The sequence below is a fragment of the Mustela putorius genome, unplaced genomic scaffold (assembly GCF_011764305.1).
Source record: "Mustela putorius furo isolate JIRA1106 unplaced genomic scaffold, ASM1176430v1.1 tig00004035_pilon_pilon_pilon, whole genome shotgun sequence".
NCBI lineage: Eukaryota > Metazoa > Chordata > Mammalia > Carnivora > Mustelidae > Mustela > Mustela putorius.
Genome location: NW_025422171.1, coordinates 2,926,440 through 2,944,704, shown reverse-complemented (window position 1 = coordinate 2,944,704; position 18,265 = coordinate 2,926,440). Strand labels below are relative to the sequence as shown.

At 37.3% G+C, this 18,265-nt stretch overlaps 1 protein-coding gene across 3 annotated transcripts in view; it reads left to right on the top strand.

Annotated features, from left to right (window-relative positions):
• The window catches only part of MICU2 (mitochondrial calcium uptake 2), a 157,142-nt gene that overhangs the window by 75,028 nt on the left and 63,849 nt on the right, over positions 1–18,265 (top strand). For all 3 annotated transcript variants that reach the window (XM_045072424.1, XM_045072423.1, XM_013046797.2), the window contains exons 3-4: positions 2,909–2,940; positions 3,047–3,122. In XM_045072424.1, coding sequence (XP_044928359.1) covers positions 2,909–2,940; positions 3,047–3,122 — 108 coding nt within the window. The remainder of the gene's footprint in view (positions 1–2,908; positions 2,941–3,046; positions 3,123–18,265) is intronic.

Here is an 18,265-nt window from a genome sequence, read left to right as displayed (position 1 = left end):
TTAGGAGAAAGAGAAATTAGATGTTCCTTCTGGTAATTCATTAATTTTTTTTTTCTAAAAATGAATTTTATATAAGAGAATGACCTCATTTTGTCAGCTACAGTAATTTCTTTGCCTTTTTCTAATTATTGATTCCATTCTGAAAAAGTATTTTTTATAAGAAAAGCTCACTCGGGGCGCCTGGTTGGCTCAGTAGGTTAAAGCCTCTGCCTTCAGCTCAGCTCATGATCCCAGAATCCTAGGATCGAGCCCCGCATCAGGCTCTCTGCTCAGCGGGGAGCCTGCTTCCCTTCCTCTCTCTGCTTGCCTCTCGGCCTACTTGTGATCTCTGTCTGTCAAATAAATAAATAAAATCTAAAAAAAAAAAAAAAAAACTCACTAAGTACACAGTTTCTCCATTTTTGATAATCAAATACCTATTCAGGTACCAAGCAGAACTTGTAATCAACATGAAATAACCAGTGTTACCTCTCTAATCATCCCATGCCTAATCATTCAGTTCTGTGAAGTTTCCTAAAGTATTGAGAGTGGTTCCCAATTACTACTTTAATGGAACTGAAGGCATCTTATACCTCTTTTTGGAAAATCTGGATGAGAAGAAAAATCTAGTGTCCATATTGTGACCTAATTCCTCTTGCGTATCAGTCAGTCTTACTTGTTTTATTTATAAAATGAGGATAATAAATGATTAACCACTTAAAAGCAGGGATCTGAATAAAAAGACATTCTGGAATGTTTTCTAGTTTTTACTTGATTATTCAGCAGATACTTAAATGCCAATTACTAGGCTACATAAAAGGAAGGACAAATATGGAATCTGCCTCAATAGGGTTTTACAATTTCATTCTTACATGTGATTCTGGTGTTACATTATCAACTAATTCACAACCTTATTGTTGTATTGTATTTAACTAGTATTGAATTTTACTGGCTTAGGTATTTGGCCTCTAGGCTTCTAGCTGCAGGGAAGCAAATGCTACCTTCTTTCCTCATACAGTTTCAAGTAGAAGGATTTTTTTAAACACAAAGATTTTTAAAAGACCAAAAAGAAATCTAGGTGTGAAGCAAATATAAGACCCCCTAGAAATAATCTTATTACTTAGAAACCATCCATATTGTCACCTTCAATATGTCAATTATTACTTTCTAGAATACTTGTTTCATTTAGATACAAGGATTAATCTCTGGGGAGTAACCTTAATTGTCTAAAAATAAAAATGCCTCTGGTAATGAATAATTTGAACATGACTTGAAGAAGAGCAATATAAGGAATGTGAATCATCAGGTTTTTTTTTAATAGAATATACAAAGGTAGATAAAATATATCTATTACATAGTTTTCTGGGATTTGTTATTAGCATTATATTATCACATATTTCTACATACACATTCACATAAACCCTTCAGTTGTAATTTAAATGATAATTTTGTCTATTTGATGGTTGAAGTGTATATTAGCACCTAACATGAGAATCTGCGGTTATCATTGGGTGACACATACTTTGAAGTTATCCCAAAATAGCGCCTGGATGGCTCAGTGGGTTAAAGCCTCTGCCTTCGGCTCAGGTCATGATCCCAGGGTCCTGGGATCAAGCCCTGCATCGGGTTCTCTTCTCGGTGGGGAGCCTGCTTCCTCCTTTCTCTCTCTCTCTCTCTGCCTACTTGTGATCTCTGTCAAATAAATAAATAAAATCTTTAAAAAATAAAAATAAATAAAATTATTCCAAAATAGTAACACCTAAGTTTATAAACATGGTCATAAATGTTTCTAAAAATGATATAGTCATATTTGCAACTGTGGTTTTCATTAATAATGCAAAGCTAAAATCTTCACAGTTTATTAACAGCAAATGATAGAATTTGTCCCCAGTAGATTTATAGTCCAAATTAAGCATCCTGAAGTACAGAAAATGTACATCTAAAAGTATTCATTTTTTTTAACCTGTCTCCTAAACTTTCAGAGACTTTGCAATTGTACTGAAGGAACTTCATAGATAAGATAATCTTGAGACCAGAAAGGGAAGTTTGTGATGCTTGTGGCTTATGTAAGAAACAACATAAAACATTTCTCAGTATTCTAGATGTGTAAATGACTTGAGGCTATAAATTTCAACAAAAGAAGCAACTCAGTGCTTTAGAATTATAGTGGATAAGAAGAAAATGATGTAAGCAATAAAGAGGATGGCTGAACACCTGAAAGAATTATAAATCTCTGCTATCCAATAGAAGATTATTAAAAATAATTTTAGAATGGATAGTCATATTGGCTAGACTTTTAAATTTACTAGAGGGCTGTAAACTGAAGAGAACTTTTTAGGGTTCAAAGGTAGCTTTTTAAGAGAGGAATGTGAATTTTTTTTAATCAGTGAAAGCAAAAAGGTTTTTTAAATCGTATTGGCAAGAATTTATTTATGATGCAGACAACTAAGAGAAGTCAAAAATGGTGATAAGATTTTATATGTCTGAAATAGGGTGAGTGAAATTGGAAAGTAGGTCTTTAAAAATCCATAGAGTCTTTGTGTTTAGGCTTAGAATTCTCTGGCTCTTAACTTTGATTTAAAGATATTAGCTAACTTGCCAAAGTTTTATTTTCTTATAAATATTTAGTTGCTTTTTTCTTTAAGATTTTATTTATGTATTTGACAGAGACACAGCGAGAGAGGGAACACAAGGAAGGGAAGTAGGAGGAAGAAGCAGGCTTCCCACTGAGCAGGGAGCCCAGTGTGGGGATGTGGGGCTCAAATCCAGGACCCTGGGATCATGACCTGTGCCAAAGGCAGACACTTAACAACTGAGCCACCCAGGCACCCTAGTTGTTTTTTTGTCTTTTAAATAATTTTCTTTCTTTGTGGAGGTTGAGTTTTACAAATGAATATGGGTACTAAATAATATTTCTTCTTTACTATAGGTAAAACTTCAGTGAAGAAGCTGACAAAAAAGGTAAGCAATGTGTGTGGGAGAGTTCTTTTTTCCTTTCTGTTTTTTGGTGGCATAGAAAATGAACTTTTATAAGTTAAAATTTAAAAATTTCAATGTGTATTCAAAGGATATCGAGGATATACTGGCAGGAATCCAACCAGCTCGTTGTGGATCAACTTTTTTTAGAGACCTTGGTGATAAAGGTAATTTTGATTTGTTAAACTTCTACTTGTTTCATCTATCCAGAGTATTGTTAAGGGGTTGTTGTAAAGTCTGCAACTGTATGGTAGAGAGCCAATGTAGAAAAATGCCATGTTCTTTTTAATAGATTTTTAATGCCATGTTCTTTAATAGATGTTTTTAAGTCATAATAAAACGTTCATTGAGAAATAATTTTCTCAAACTCTCTGAGAAATTACAGCTTAATTATTAAAACATCAATTTTAATTAAAGCTTGAGGAGGAGGAATGTAGCAAGTGAAGGCCTCAGAGAGATCCAGAGGAACACTAGCTTTTAAGAGAGTAGAAGAGGAAGCAGTGCTCATGAAAGAGACAAGGGCAGAGTGACCAGAGAAGTAGAGGAGAATCAGGAGAATGTTATCACAAAAGTCAAGAGGAGAACGTGTTAGGGAAAGAAAAAAGTAAGTCCAGGCCGCTTGAGAGACATGGGTGTGAGCAAGGAGATTTAAAAGTCAGTAGCTGAGCGCAGAGATAGAAGGCCAGGGGAATGTTGTTTAATGTTAGATGAGGATACTTGAGCACATTTCTTATCGATGAGAGGAAAACATATATAATAAAATGTTAGATAAAGATACTTGAGCATATATCTTATCGATGAGAGAGAAACATACATAATATATATAATATAGCAATGTAATTATATAATACTTAATAAGATATAAGAGAAAGGAAGTATGAATGGGAGAGAATCCTAGAAAATGTGAAAGAAAGGATTGTCTTCACAATAAAAATGGAAAGATCAGCATTCCACAGGGTGCATAGCTTTTTTCATTGTATCAGTAGGAAAGGATGAACAGGTGGGTAATTTAATGCAGGCATTTGCAAATTTAGTGGCAGGAAGTAAAAGCAGGTTGTTCTGGATAGCTTTTTTTTTTTTTTTTTTTTTTTTCATAAAGTAGGACATATGGAGAAAGAAGATTTGAAGTAGCTTCTATGGTTAGGAAAGAGACCAGACCAGAGAAACATAGAGTTCTGGGAAGCCTGAAGGGATCAGAAGATAGTGCAGGTCATGAAAGAAAAGTCACCAGTCAGTGCAGTTGTGTGATGATCTTCCTGCAGGCTACATGTAGGAATAGAAATGTTGGACAGTTGTACTGGATTTAGGATTTTGCTGAGCAAATGGGTAGAAGAAGAGTCACAGACAGGGGGTAAGGCTGTTGAGGGCAAAAGGGGTTTTTAGTAATGTGGAATCTAAGCAAGATAACAGAGAATAAAGTAGAATAGTAAAAGAAAGTAAAAGGAAGATGAAAAGAAGAAAGTGGGGCAGTCAAGAGGGAGCTGCCATTTGAGGTTAAAGAATAGGTATAGTATGAGTCCAAGAGCAAAAAAGAACATGCAGTCATAAAGTGTTTAGATTTATCGTTTCACAGATGAAATGGTTCCAGCAGATTTCAGGGTTCTAGGTGTGGTCCTGGAATTAGATGACTAAAGCAGAAGTAGATTGCAAAGTTAACATAGTGAAAGTTCTCAAGGATCTGAGAGATAGGGTATTGTCAGAGAGAAGGACAGTGAATCAAGTACTAAAGTCTTCAGGGACTAAAAGATGATGAGAGGGAACTTAGGTAGATGACCACTAAGAAGAAAAATAAAAGGTGGCCTGGCTGGATGGCATTAACCTCAAAGACACAAAGTTTTTATAAGAGGTTAGAAGGGAAAAGTTCTGGAATTAGCACTGAGGTAGAAAAAAATGAATAACCTCTATTTTAGCAGTCTGCAGAGGTACCAGTACCCTTAGTAGAGAGATCCAGATTTTGGATAAGGCAAGACTGCACATGAAGTAAATAGATTAAAGATGTGTACTGTGGAAAGAGAAATTCAGAGAGCATGGTAGGAAAGCTTGGGTAGAAGTAGAGGAGTAGGAGATTGGTTGAATCAGGAAAGATGAAGCATACAGCAGCGTGCAGATGTATAAACAAAGAGGATAGATACTTTTTGGAAAGGGTGATGAGGCTATTGAGAATGGTAGGACATAAGCCAGAGAGGTACATAGATCCTAAATCATACATTCCTTTACAGAACGTAGTAAAGAGTTTAGACCTTATCCTAAGAAGAGTAGATTGCCACTAAAAAGTAAGAAAGTGACAAATCAGATGAGAACAGTCTCTCTAGCAGCTGGGTGGTGAATGGATTGAGGAGGAAGCAAAAGAAACAAGAGGTTTTGCATTAACAGCAAGGGGTTATATGCTAGAGAAGAAGTAGTAAAAATGGAGAGAAGAGAATAGATTGATAGGTATTTTGGTGATAGAATTGGTAAGACTTAGTGACTGATTGGATATGAGAGGGGACAAAGAAAACAGAATCGTGTATGGTGCCCAAGTTTCTGGTTTGATCAGCAAGGTGAATGTGCCATTCACCAAGACACATGGGTCATAAGGAAAGGACTAATTGTGTGGAGGGAAGGGTGAGGAATGAGTCCAGTTTAGGACATACTGAGTTCAGATTTAAGAATATTCAGACACACAGCAAAGGAAACAGTGAACAAAACAAAGAGGCAACCCACGGAATGGGAGAAGATATTCGCAAATGACAATACAAAGGGCTGATATCCAGGATATATAAAGAACTCCTCAAACTCAACACACACAAAACAGATAATCATATCAAAAAATGGGCAGAAAACATGAACAAAGAAGACATAGAAATGGTTAACAGACACATGAAAAAATGTTCATTATCACTAACCATCAGGGAGAGTCCAATCAAAACCACATTGAAATACCACCTTAAACCAGTTAGAATGGCCCAAATTAACAAGACAATAAACAGTGTGTGTTGGAAAGGATGTGTTACACTGTTGGTGGGAATGCAAGTTGGTGCAGCCACTTTGGAAAACAGTGTGGAGATTCCTTAAGAAATTAAAAACAGAGCTTCCCTATGACCCTCCAATTGAATTATTGGTATTTACCCCAAAGATACAGATGTAGTGAAAAGAAGGGCCATCTGTACCCCAGTGTTCATAGTAGCAATGGCCACAGTCACCAAACTGTGGAAAGAACCAAGATGCCCTTCAGCAGATGAATGGATAAGGAAGATGTGGTCCATATACACTGTGGAGTATTAAGCCTCCATCAGAAAGGATGAATAACCAACTTTTGTATCAACTTAGTGAAATAAGTCAAGCAGAGAGAGTCAATTATCATATCGCTTCACTTATTTGTGGAGCATAAGAAATAACACGGAGGACATGGGGAGATGGAGAGGAGAAGGGAGTTGGGGGAAATTGGAGAGGGAGATGAACCATGAGAGACTATGGACTCTGAAAAACAATCTGAGGGTTTTGGAGGGGCTGAGGGTGGGAGGTTTGATGAGCCTGGTGGTGGGTATTATGGAGGGCACGTATTACATGGAGCACTGGGTGTGGTACATAAACAATGAATTCTGGAACACTGAAAAGGAAATTTAAAAAATAAATAAAAATAGAAAAAAAAAAGAATATTCGGACATCTAGGGATGCCTGGGTGGCTTGGTCAGTTGGTTGTCTGCCTTTGGCTCAGGCCATGATCCCATGGTCTTGGGATTGAGCCCCACATTGGGGTCCTTGCTCAGCAGACTAGTCTGCTTCTCCCTCTCTCCGCCCCTGTTTGTGCTTGCTCTCTCTCTCAAATAAATAAATAAAATGTTAAAAGAAAAAGAAAAAAAAGAATTGTCAGCCATAAATGACCCCTGAAGCCACTGTTACAGATGCAACCGTACTGGAAGCACTTAGGAGAGAAGAGGCCCTGAGATAAAAACTCAGTTTAAGCGGCACCTGAGTGGCTCAGTGGGTTAAAGCCTCTGCCCTCAGCTCAGGTCATGATCCCAGGGTCCTGGGATCGAGCGCCACATCGGGTTCTCTGCTCCATGGAGAGCCTGCTTCCTCCTCTCTCTACCTGCCTCCCTTCCTACTTGTGATCTCTCTCTCTCTGTCAAATAAACAAAATCTTTTTTAAAAGAAATTTTTTAAATAATATTTTTTTAAAAAAACAGCTCAGTTTAAAGAACACACAGAAAAAGAGACGGGCCCTTTATATAAGGCTTGAGAAGGAGTGGTCGGTCAGTCAGAGGAGTTACCCACGGGAGTGACCTCACCAGTGCGGTGCTATAAGTACTTCCTTCCAAAACAAATGTACATGATCAATAGCAATTTTAATAGCTACAAATACTTACTAAAGGCTTCCTATGTATCAGATACTATACTGACCCTCTTGCATGTATTACTACATTTAATCCTCACAACATTACTTTGAGGAAGCTATCTTCATTTCATACCCCCATTTTATAGCTGGGTTAACTGAGGCACAGAGGGGTTAAGTAACCTGCCCAAAGTCATATACAGGTAGTAAAATCAATTTACAAATAGGATTTAGTGGAGGAAGAGTTAAGATGGCAGAGTAATATGCTTGCCTTGTCCCATGAACACAGCCAGATAAATACAGATCACTCTGAACATCCAAGAAATTGATCTGAGGACTAAGAGAACAAACTGCACAAACTGGAGGAAGAAAAGAGGCCACAGCATGGAAGGTAGGCGGTACAGCGACATGATTTGGGGAAGAAAAGAATCACGGGTGCTGCGGAGGGGAGGGAGCCCTGATCTTGGGTGGGGTGGAAGTGCACACGAGAGCAAACAGGAACCATGCAGGGGATTGCACAAGAAAAGTCTTCCCCAGCACCAATGACTGGGAAAACGAGGGGCTGATTGTTAGAAGTTTTTACAAGCAGGAGAGCTCAAGGACTGAAGTTTTAAAAGTCACTTGAGCCTGGCAGGCATATTGGTGCTCCTGTGAAGGAAGAGGGCAGAGGCCCACGACCAGACAACATGGTCTAAGGATCCCCTGGGTCACACTGGCAGAGATAGTTCCCCTTCTTAGAGTTTGGGAGAGACAGCACTACTTCTCAGGGGACAAAAGAACTGGCAGGCGCCATTGAGCTGCCCAATCCATTAGCATAGAAGCAGAAGCACCTGCTCAGGGCAGCTAACCTGGATGCTTACTTTTTGTTATGCTTTACCATAAACTCCAAGCCTCTGTGTGTTTGTGTGACTGCCCTTCTGGGACAACAAACCCACACCAGCCACAATGCAGCAAGACCCTTCCCCAGAGGATCAGTGTGGGTCCATGCCATACCTGGTCCCTAAAATTTAGAGTTTTGAAACCCAGACAGTCTTCTGAGATACAACACAGGAGCACTGTGCTGCCAGGTGGGCAGGCAGCTCAGACACAGACAAGATGAAGGCGGTGATCTGAAGGATGTCTGGGACACACAAGAAGAGACTGATAACTTTTCTGTGAGGGTTTCCTGAATAGTGGTGGGCACAAACTCCCCTCTCCCCTGCCCATCAGCACAGTCCAAGGTCAGTGAGCAACACAGTGCCCACAGTGAAGGCTAGAGCCGCTTACACCAAGCTCCAAGCACTCTTCAGGTGCTTTTTTACTAAGGCAAGTGTGCCTGAGAGCCAGAGTAGCAGTGGGCCCCCTCCTCCGGAGGACCAGCACAGACCCACCACACACACACCAAGTCTGCTGACCATAGAAAGCTGCAAAGCTTCAGCTCTAGTGGAAACAGGATCTAGCCTCTTTTAACAAGTGGACCAAAACACACCTAGTTAAAATTTGCTACACAGTAGACAAAGTCCAAACACTTCTCAGAGCAGCAAAGAGAAACTGCATAGGACTGACCTGAGGGAAAGATAAGCCAAAACCCAAAAGCATAGTGCACACAGCGTACACCAGAGACACTTCCCAAAGTGCCAGGCCCTGGACAGTGTATAATGTCTTCTTAATATAGCCATTAGTCTCAGAAGCAGGGAACATAATAGGCTTTCCCAACACACAGAAGACCGAGACCTAGACAAAATGCGAAGATGGAGGAATTCATTCCAAAAGAAAGAACAAGAAAAGGTCATGGCCAGGAATCTTGAAACGGATCTAAGTAAGATGCCTGAACCAGAATTTAAAACAACAATTGTAAGGATACTAGCTGGGCTTGATAAAAGCATAAACAACACCAGAGAGTCCCTTACGACAGAGATAAAAAACCTAAAAACTAGTCTGGTCAAAATAAAAAATGCTATAACTGAGATGCCAAACCAACTGAATGTAATGACCACAAGGATGGAAGAAGTAGAAGAATGAATAAGTGATAAAAGAAGATAAAATTATGTAAAATAATGAAGATGAAAAAAAGAGGGAAAGAAAAATATTGGATCACAAATGTAGACTTAGGAAATTCTGCAACTTCATAAAGCATAATAATATTTGTATCACAGGAGTCCCAGAAGAAGAAAAGAAGGAAAGGGGGGCAAAGGGTTTCTTTGAGGAACTTACATCTGAAAAGTTCCCAAATCTGGGGAAGAAAACAGGCATCCAGATCCAGGAGGCACAGAGAACCCCCATCAAAATCAACAAAAGCAAGCCGGTGCCAAGACATCTTAGTAAAATTTATAAAATCCACAGATAAGGTAAACATCTTGAGAGCAGCAAGGGAAGAGAAATCCCTAATTTACTAAGCATGACAGATAAATTTAGCAGCGAACTTAGCCATAGAAACTTGGCAGGCTTTGGGCACCAGGGTGGCTCAGTCAGTCAGTTATCTACCTTTGGCTCAGGTCATAATCCCAGGGTCCTCAGATCAAGCCCACGTCAAGTTCCCTGTTCAGCTAGGAGTCTGCTTCTCCAGCTCCCTCTGCCTCCCCCAATCTGTGCATTCACGTGCACGCACTCTCTCTTTCTCTCTCTCTCTCCATGTCACTCTCGATCTCGCCCAAATAAATAAAATATTTAGGGGAAAAAAAAAAAAAAAACCTGGCAGGCCAGCAAGGGACTGACATATATTCAACATGTTGAATGAGAAAAATATGCAGCCAGGAGTATTTTATCCAGCAAGACTGTCATTCAAAATAAGAGAGAGAGTTTCCCAGACAAACAAAAACTAAAGGAGTTCATGACCACTAAACCAGCCCTACAAGAAATATTAAAGGGGACTCATTGAGTGGGAAAGAAAGACAAAAAGCAATGAAGACTAGAAAGGACCAGAGAAAATCTCCAGAAACAACTTTACAGGTAATACAGTGGCACTAAATTTATATTGATCAGTAATCATTCTGAATGTAAATGGACTTAAATGCTCCAATCAAAAGACATATGGTGACTGAATGAGTAAAAAACATAAGACCTATCTATACGCTGCCTACAAGAGACTCAACTCTAGACCTTAAAGACACCCACAGACTGAAAGGGAAGGGATGAGAACCACTTATGCTAATGGATAAGAAATGGGTGTCTTATATCAGACAAACTAGATTTTATTTTTTTTTAAGATTTTATTTATTTATTTGACAGACAGATCACAAGTAGGCAGAGAGCAGGCAGAGAGAGGGGGGGAAGCAGGCTCCCTGCTGAGCAGATAGCCCGATGTGGGGCTCGATCCCAGGACCCTGGGATCATGACCTGAGCCGAAGGCAGAGACTTTAACCCACTGAGCCACTCACGCGCTCTGAGACAAACTAGATTTTAAACCAAAGATTGTAACAAGAGACAAAGGGCACTATAATAATAATATAATAATATATTATATAATATATAATATGATAATAAAGCAGTCTATCCAACAAGAACATCTAACAATTGTAAATATTTATGCCCCTAACTTGGGAGATATAAATCAATTAATAATAAACATAAAAAACTCATTGGTAATAATACAGTAACACTAGGGAAGTTTAATATTCCACTTTCTGCAGTGGACACATCATCTAAGCAGAAAATCAACAAAGAAACAATGGCTTTGGATGACACAGTGGACCAGATGGACTTACCAGATACATTCAGAACATTTCATCCTAAAGCAGCAGAGTACACATTCTTGTCAAGTACACATGGAACATTTTTCCAAAATAGTTCACAGGCTAGGTCATAAATCAGGCCTCAACAAATTAAAAAAAAAAAGATTGAGATCATACCGTGCGTATTTTTTTACCACAACTCGTACGAAACTTAAAATCAACCACAAAAAAATTTGGAAAGACCACAAATACAGGAGGTTAAAGAACACCCTACAAAGAATTAATGGGTTAACCAGGAAATTAAAGAAGAAATTAAAAAAAAAAAAAAGTGGAAGGAAATGAAAATGAAAACACAACAGTCCAAAACCTTTGAGATGTAGCAAAAGCAGTCATAAGAGGGAAGTATATAGCAATACAAGCCTACCTCAAGAAGCAAAAAAAAAAAAACCTCAAATACACAACTTAATGTTATACCTAAAGGAGCTAGAAAAGGAACAGCAAATAAAGCCTAAAGCCAGCACAAGGGAAATAATAAAGATTAGAGCAGAAATAAATGATATAGAAACATAAAAGAACAACAACAAAAAATAGTAAAACAGATCAATTAAACTAGGAACTGGTTCTTTGAAAGAATTAATAAAATTGATAAACTAACCAAATTTAACAAAAGAAAAAAGACCCAAATGAATAGAATCATGAATGAAAGAGAAGAGCTCACAACCAACATCACAGAAATACAGTTATAAAAGAATATTATAAAAAACTGTACCAGCAAACTAGGCAATCTGAAAGAAATGGATAAATTCCTAGAAACATACGAACTACCGAAACTGAAACAGGAAGAAATAGAAAATTTGAACAGAAAGAAATTGAGTCAGTAGTTGAAAATCTCCCAACAAACAAATGTCCAGGGCAGATGGCTTCCCAGGGAAATTCTACCAAACATTTAAAGAGTTTATGCCTATTTTCCTAAAACTATTCCAAAAAACAGAAATGGAAGAAAAACTTGCATACTCATTCTCTGAGGCCAACATTACCTTGATTTCAAAAACAAAGACCGCACTAAATAGAATCACAGGCCAATATCCCTGATGAACATGGATACAAAAATTCTCAACAAGATACTAGATAATAGAATCCAACAATACAATAAATCGAGTGGGATTTATTCCTGGGCTGCAAGGATGATTTAATAGTTGCAAATCAATCAACCATATTAATAATATACCAGATTAGTAATACCATATTAATAATAAAAAAGATAAGAATCATTTGATCCTTTGAATAAGTATAAAAAAGGCATTTGACAAAATACAGCATCCATTCTTGATAAAAACAACAAAGTAGTTATAGATGGAACATACCTTAACATCGTAAAAGCCATGTATGAAAGACCCACAGCTCATGTCATCTTCAATGGGGAAAACCTGAGAGCTTCTCCCCTAAAGTCAGGAACATGACAGAAATGTCCACATTGTTATTTAATATAGTACTGGAAGTCCTAGCCTTAGCAATCAGAAATAAAAGGCATCCAAATCAGCAAGGAGGAAGTCAAACTTTCACTATTTGCAAACAAAATGATACTCTATGTAGAAAACCTAAAAGACTCAACCAAAAAATTGCTAGAATTGATACACAAATTCAGCAAAGTCACAAGATAAAAAATTAAGGTACATGGCATTTCTGTATACCAATAATGAAGCAGCAGAAAAAGAAATCGGGTGCCTGGGTGTCTCAGTGGGTTAAGCCTCGGCCTTCGGCTCAGGTCATGATCTCAGGGTCCTGGGATCGAGTCCCAAATCGGGCTCTCTGCTCGGCAGGTAGTCCGCTTCCTCCTCTCTCTCTCTCTCTCTCTCTCTCTCTCTCTCTCTGCCTGCCTCTCTGCCTACTTGTGATCTCTCTCTGTCAAATAAATAAATAAAATTAAAAAAAAAAAGAAGAAATCAAGGAATTGATCCCATTTTCATTTGCACCAAAAACCGTAAGAGATCTAGGAATAAATGTAACCAAAGAGGTAAAAGATCTGTGCTCTGAAGACTATAGAACACTTAAGAAAGAAATTGAAGAGGACACAAAGAAATGGGAAAAATTCCATGCCCATGTATTAGAAGAACAAGTACTGTAAAAATGTCTGTAGTACCCAAAGCAGTCTACACACTTAATAAATCCCTATCAAAATACCACCAGCATTTTTCACAGAACTAAAACTATCCTAAAATTTGTATAGAACTGCAAAAGACCATGGAATAGCCAAAACAGTCTTGAAACAGAAAAGCAAAGCTGAAGGCATTAGAATGTGGGACTTCAAGCCTTATTACAAAGCTGTATTGATCAAAACAGTATGGTACTGGCAAAAAAAAAAAAAAAAAAAAAAACAAACACCCAACCTATGATCAGTGGAACAGAATTGAAAACCCAGAATGGCCCCACAACTGTATGGTCAACTCATCTTCAACAAAGCAGGAAAGAGTATCCAATGTAAAAAAGTTGGGGTGCCTGGGTGGCTCAGTGGGTTAAGCCTTGGCCTTCAGCTCAGGTCATGATCTCAGGGTCCTGGGATCAAGCCCCACATCGGGCTCTCTACTCAGCAGGGAGACTGCTTCTCCCTTTCTCTCTGCCTGCCTCTCTGCCTACTTGTGATCTCTTACTGTCCAATAAATAAATAAAATCTTTAAAAAAAAAACAGCTAAAAAAAAGTCTCTTCAACAAATAGTATTGGGAAAAATGGATAACCACATGCAAAAGAATAAAACTGAGCCACTTTCTTATACCATACACAAAAATTCAAAGTGGATGAAAGACCTACCTGTGAGACAGGAAGCCATCAAAATCCTAGAGAACACAGGTAGCAACCTCTTTGACATCAGCTGTAGCTAGCTTCTTGTAGACATATCTCTGGAGGTGAGGGAAACAAAAGCAAAAATGAACTCCTTGAACCTCATCAAGATAAAAAGCTTCTGCTCAGTGAAAGAAGCTGTCAACAAAACTTAAAGGAAACCTACTGAATGGGAGAAGATATTTGTAAATGACATATCTGATAAAGGATTAGTATTCAAAATCTATAAGGAACTTACCAAAGTCAACACCCAAAAAACAAATAATCCATTTAAGAAATGGGCAAAAGACATGAATAGACACCTTTCCAAAGAAGACATCCACATGGCTAACAGACACATGAAGAGATGTTCAACATCACTCATCATCAGGGAAATACAAATCAAAACCATAATGTGATACCACTTTGCACCTGTCAGAATGGCTAAAATTAACAAAACAGGAAACAAGATGTTGGCAAGGATGAGTAATCGAAATCCTCTTACACTGTTGGTGGGAATGCTGTTGGTACAGCCACTCTGGAGAACAGTATGGAGGTTCCTCAAAAAGTTAAAAATATAACTATCCTATGATTCAGCAATTGCAGTACTAGGTATTTACCTAAAGGATGCAAACATACTGATTTGAAAGGGCACAGGCACCCTAATGTTTATAGCAACACTATCAACAATAGCCAAATTATGGAAAGAGCTCAAATGTCCATCAACTGATGAATGGGTAAAGAAAAGGTGGTGTACACACACACACACACACAGGAATATTACTCAACCATCAAAAATGAAATCTTGCCATTTGCAATAACATGGATAGAGCTACAGTGTTTTATGCCAAGTGAAATAATAAGTCAGACAAAGATAAATACCATATGGTTTCACTCATCTTTGGAGTTTAAGAAACAAAACAGATGAATTAGGGGATGGAGACAAACCATGAGACTCTTAACTATAGAAAACAAACTGAGGGTTGCTGGAGGGGAGGTTGGCAGGGGAGGGGTTTAATGGGCAGTGGGCCACTTGTGATAAGCACAGGGTGTTACATTAAGTGTTGAATCACTAAATTCTCCTCCTGAGACAGTATTACATTATGTGTTAACAAACTACAGTGTAAATAAAAATTGATAATAGCTAGGTAGATAGCATTTAGCTCTGCTGTCTTTACTATTTAAGCTGAATTTCATTTCAGTGTCGATGGAATATATTTAAATATGCTCATACAAATAGCTGGGGTACCTCCTCTGGTCCTTTTTATATAAGGACAAGTCTGTGACAAGTAGAGCAATTTTCACCTGAAGTGATAATGTGATAATGTTCTCTCCTGTTGTCTGAAGGAGTTGGAGAATTAAGCAGCAAATGTAATTTCCAAATCAGTGGTTCATGAATACAGAAGACTTGTGACCATTAGCTCAAGAGATTTACGATGTTCTCTTATCCACATTTGTTTTTACCTTGTTTTTGCATGTGAACATTAGTTTTAAAATGAGAACAAGTGTATCATATAACACTCTGTATAGAAAGAAAACAAAATATGACAAAAAAAGGAGTAACATTGGCACCCAAGTCAATGAAATCAGTAGCAACCAAACTGTTATCAAATTATTATTAGTATCAATTCCTACTCTCACTTCAGTGAGTCAGTATATAGTGGACTACATAAACTTGAATTATATTCTATAAGTATTAGTTCCTTATATTAGACTGCCTATCTTTATGCCACTCCATCCCACCCCTTACCTGATTCCTTCCAGTCAGCACCAGAACATCCTTATACACTTTAAGTGTATAAGTGTAAATTAAAAATCTCCTTACTTTTTTAAGTGGAAGTTTACTGCGATGTAATCTCTGAGTAGTGAATAAGAGGGTACGTTCTGGATCAGCAGACTTAAATTCAAATTTTTCCTGGTTTTATGACCTCAAGAAGTTTCTTAGTCTCTTTCATCCCCATTTTTATGACCTTTAAAACAAGATAGCAGGGCACCTGGGTGGCTCAATTGGTTAATCGTCTGCCTTTAGCTCAGGTCATTGATCCCAGGATCCCCGGATCAAGTTCCTCAGCATCAGGCTGGGCAGGGAGTCTGCTTCTCCTTCTCCCTCTGCCCCTGCCCTCTGATGATGCTTTTTCTCAAAACAAATAAAATCTTTTAAAAATACATAAAAATAAAACAAGGTAGTAATGCCTGCCTTTATGGGATTGTTGAAAGGATATAATAAAATAAGGTGTCTTCAATGTTTGTAGTATGTGCTTAAACTGATTAGGAGCATGGGCTTTAAGCTGAGTTTGCATACCCAGCTACTTTAGTTATCTATGTGATCTTGGGCCAGTTAGTTTCTGTTACCTTACTATGTATCTGACATGCTGGAAATTTATAACTGAAAATAGTAACATTATTTCAATTGCTGTATGTTTTTTAAGATTTTAGTATTAACTGAATCTTGGCCTCTTATTAGTGAGCTTATAAATTAAAATAAATAATGCCTTTTAAATCCTAGTTAATACAGATTTTAGAAAAGTGTCATTAATTTGGTGCTTCAGGGAAGATTTTAGGAATAATATTTAAATCCACAATACTGATATTTAACTCAAAGCTCCGGCTTTAAAAAAAAGAAAGAAAGAAAGAAAAAAGCTCCAGCTCTGAGGTACCTTTCATGATAAATACTTTCTGAACACATTTTAGGATTTGAACAAAAATACTGTATTTACCAGTTGTGAAAACTTGAGTGATGTCTGTGGCTAAAACCTCAGTTATTTTATATTTGATTGTTTTTTTCCCTTGTAGGATGGAAGGGTGGGGAGAATTCTAGGGGAGTTTTGACCTTGTGGCAGAATATTAGAATCAGGAGTAGGTTAATTCAGCATTTTTTATAAATCATTAATATAAATATGTAATTTTAGGAATTATATTAAAAGTTATTTTTAAGGTGAATTCATAAAGTAAAAACTGAAGAGGAAGTTTAGATTATTTTAAGAGAAAAACATCTAAGATATAAGAGATTAATATGTAATACTTTTAAAAGAGACTTATTTTCAAGGACCTTAGAAGCACCCTTCATTTCTGAAAAGAATTACCTCCACAAGCCTCATTCCCCTGCATTAACCTTCCACACTATCAGGAGTGCCTTAAATGCCAGGACCTGCCAACTTCCTGCTCATCAGCTGTCCTATTCTGTGAAATTAATCTCTGAAACCACCAGAGATCTTGTTCTTTCTCATTTTTTGCATTTTATTGAACTGTATTGTTTCTTATATTTTCTAGTTAAACCATAAATTCTCTAAGATGATAAATCTGTATGGCCATTTGCATAGCACGTTGCCTAAAATGTTCTCTAGCACATAACAGGTACTCATCTAAAATTGCATTACATGCAATTAATGTTATGAACACATAACATGTTAATGTTATTAACATTAATGTTAACATGAACACACTAATTATAATTATTCTGATCTATTTCAGCAAGTCTCTTGAGTTTTTTCATTATGTAATTTGAGTTAGCCTTTCTGTGATTTGAAAATGCAATGACTATGTGTTTTTTAAAAATATTTTCCAATTAAATCTTTTCAGTGATATGGGATGTCTGGGTGGCTCAGTTGGTTAAGCATCTGTCTTTGGCTCAGGTTATGATCCTAGGGTGCTGGGATGGAGTGCCACGTTGGGCTCTTTGCTCAGCGGGACTTGCTCCCTCTCCCTCTGACTGCCACTCCCCCTGCTTGTGCATGCTTGCTCGCTCTCTCTCTCTCTCTCTCTCTCTCTGTCTTTGGCAAATAAATAAATAAAATCTTTTTCTTTTTAATCTTTTTTTAAAAATCAGTATTTTTAGTGATTTATATTGATCTTCTTCCCAGTTAAGATTAATTGGTATTACATTATCAATAAGATTAAGTCCAGCCAAGCAGTAATGCCTTCATAAATTTTAGAAAGAGTACATCAACTATTTATCAACACCAGAATAAAAACATGGAATTATCAGCAAGTGATTTTATTTTCTTTTTCATTAAGATACTTCCTTTTGATGTAAAATATTTCTGAAATATAGTAGGTGAAACTTCTGCCTCCTAATGAGCAATGTTTTATCAGCTTAGTGCTTAATGACCTGCAACTATGGTATAGAATACTTTTGCTTTTCCTGAACTAGAAACTATTTAAATTAAAGTTATTCATTGTATTACCATATTTTATGTAGCATATAGTTATTTCAAAGTACATGACCTATAAAATGCATTAAGTTAATTGAAGTAAATAAACCTGATCTTGGCAATCTTGAGCACAGGACAGTTTTTTAAATCATACTACCCCACCATAGATTACATGAGTGTTTCTCTAATATCATATATTCTCTGTTCACAATCATGAAAATAATTGTTAAAATTAGTAAAATTCATAATGAAGTATATCCTTTGTAGAGAAGAATTTAATGAATTTTAAAGGCATTTTTTTTTCCTTTACATAAAGCAAAAAGAACATGCCTCCAAATCTACTTCCTCCACATCCTGCAACTATGTCCATCTTCCCCAC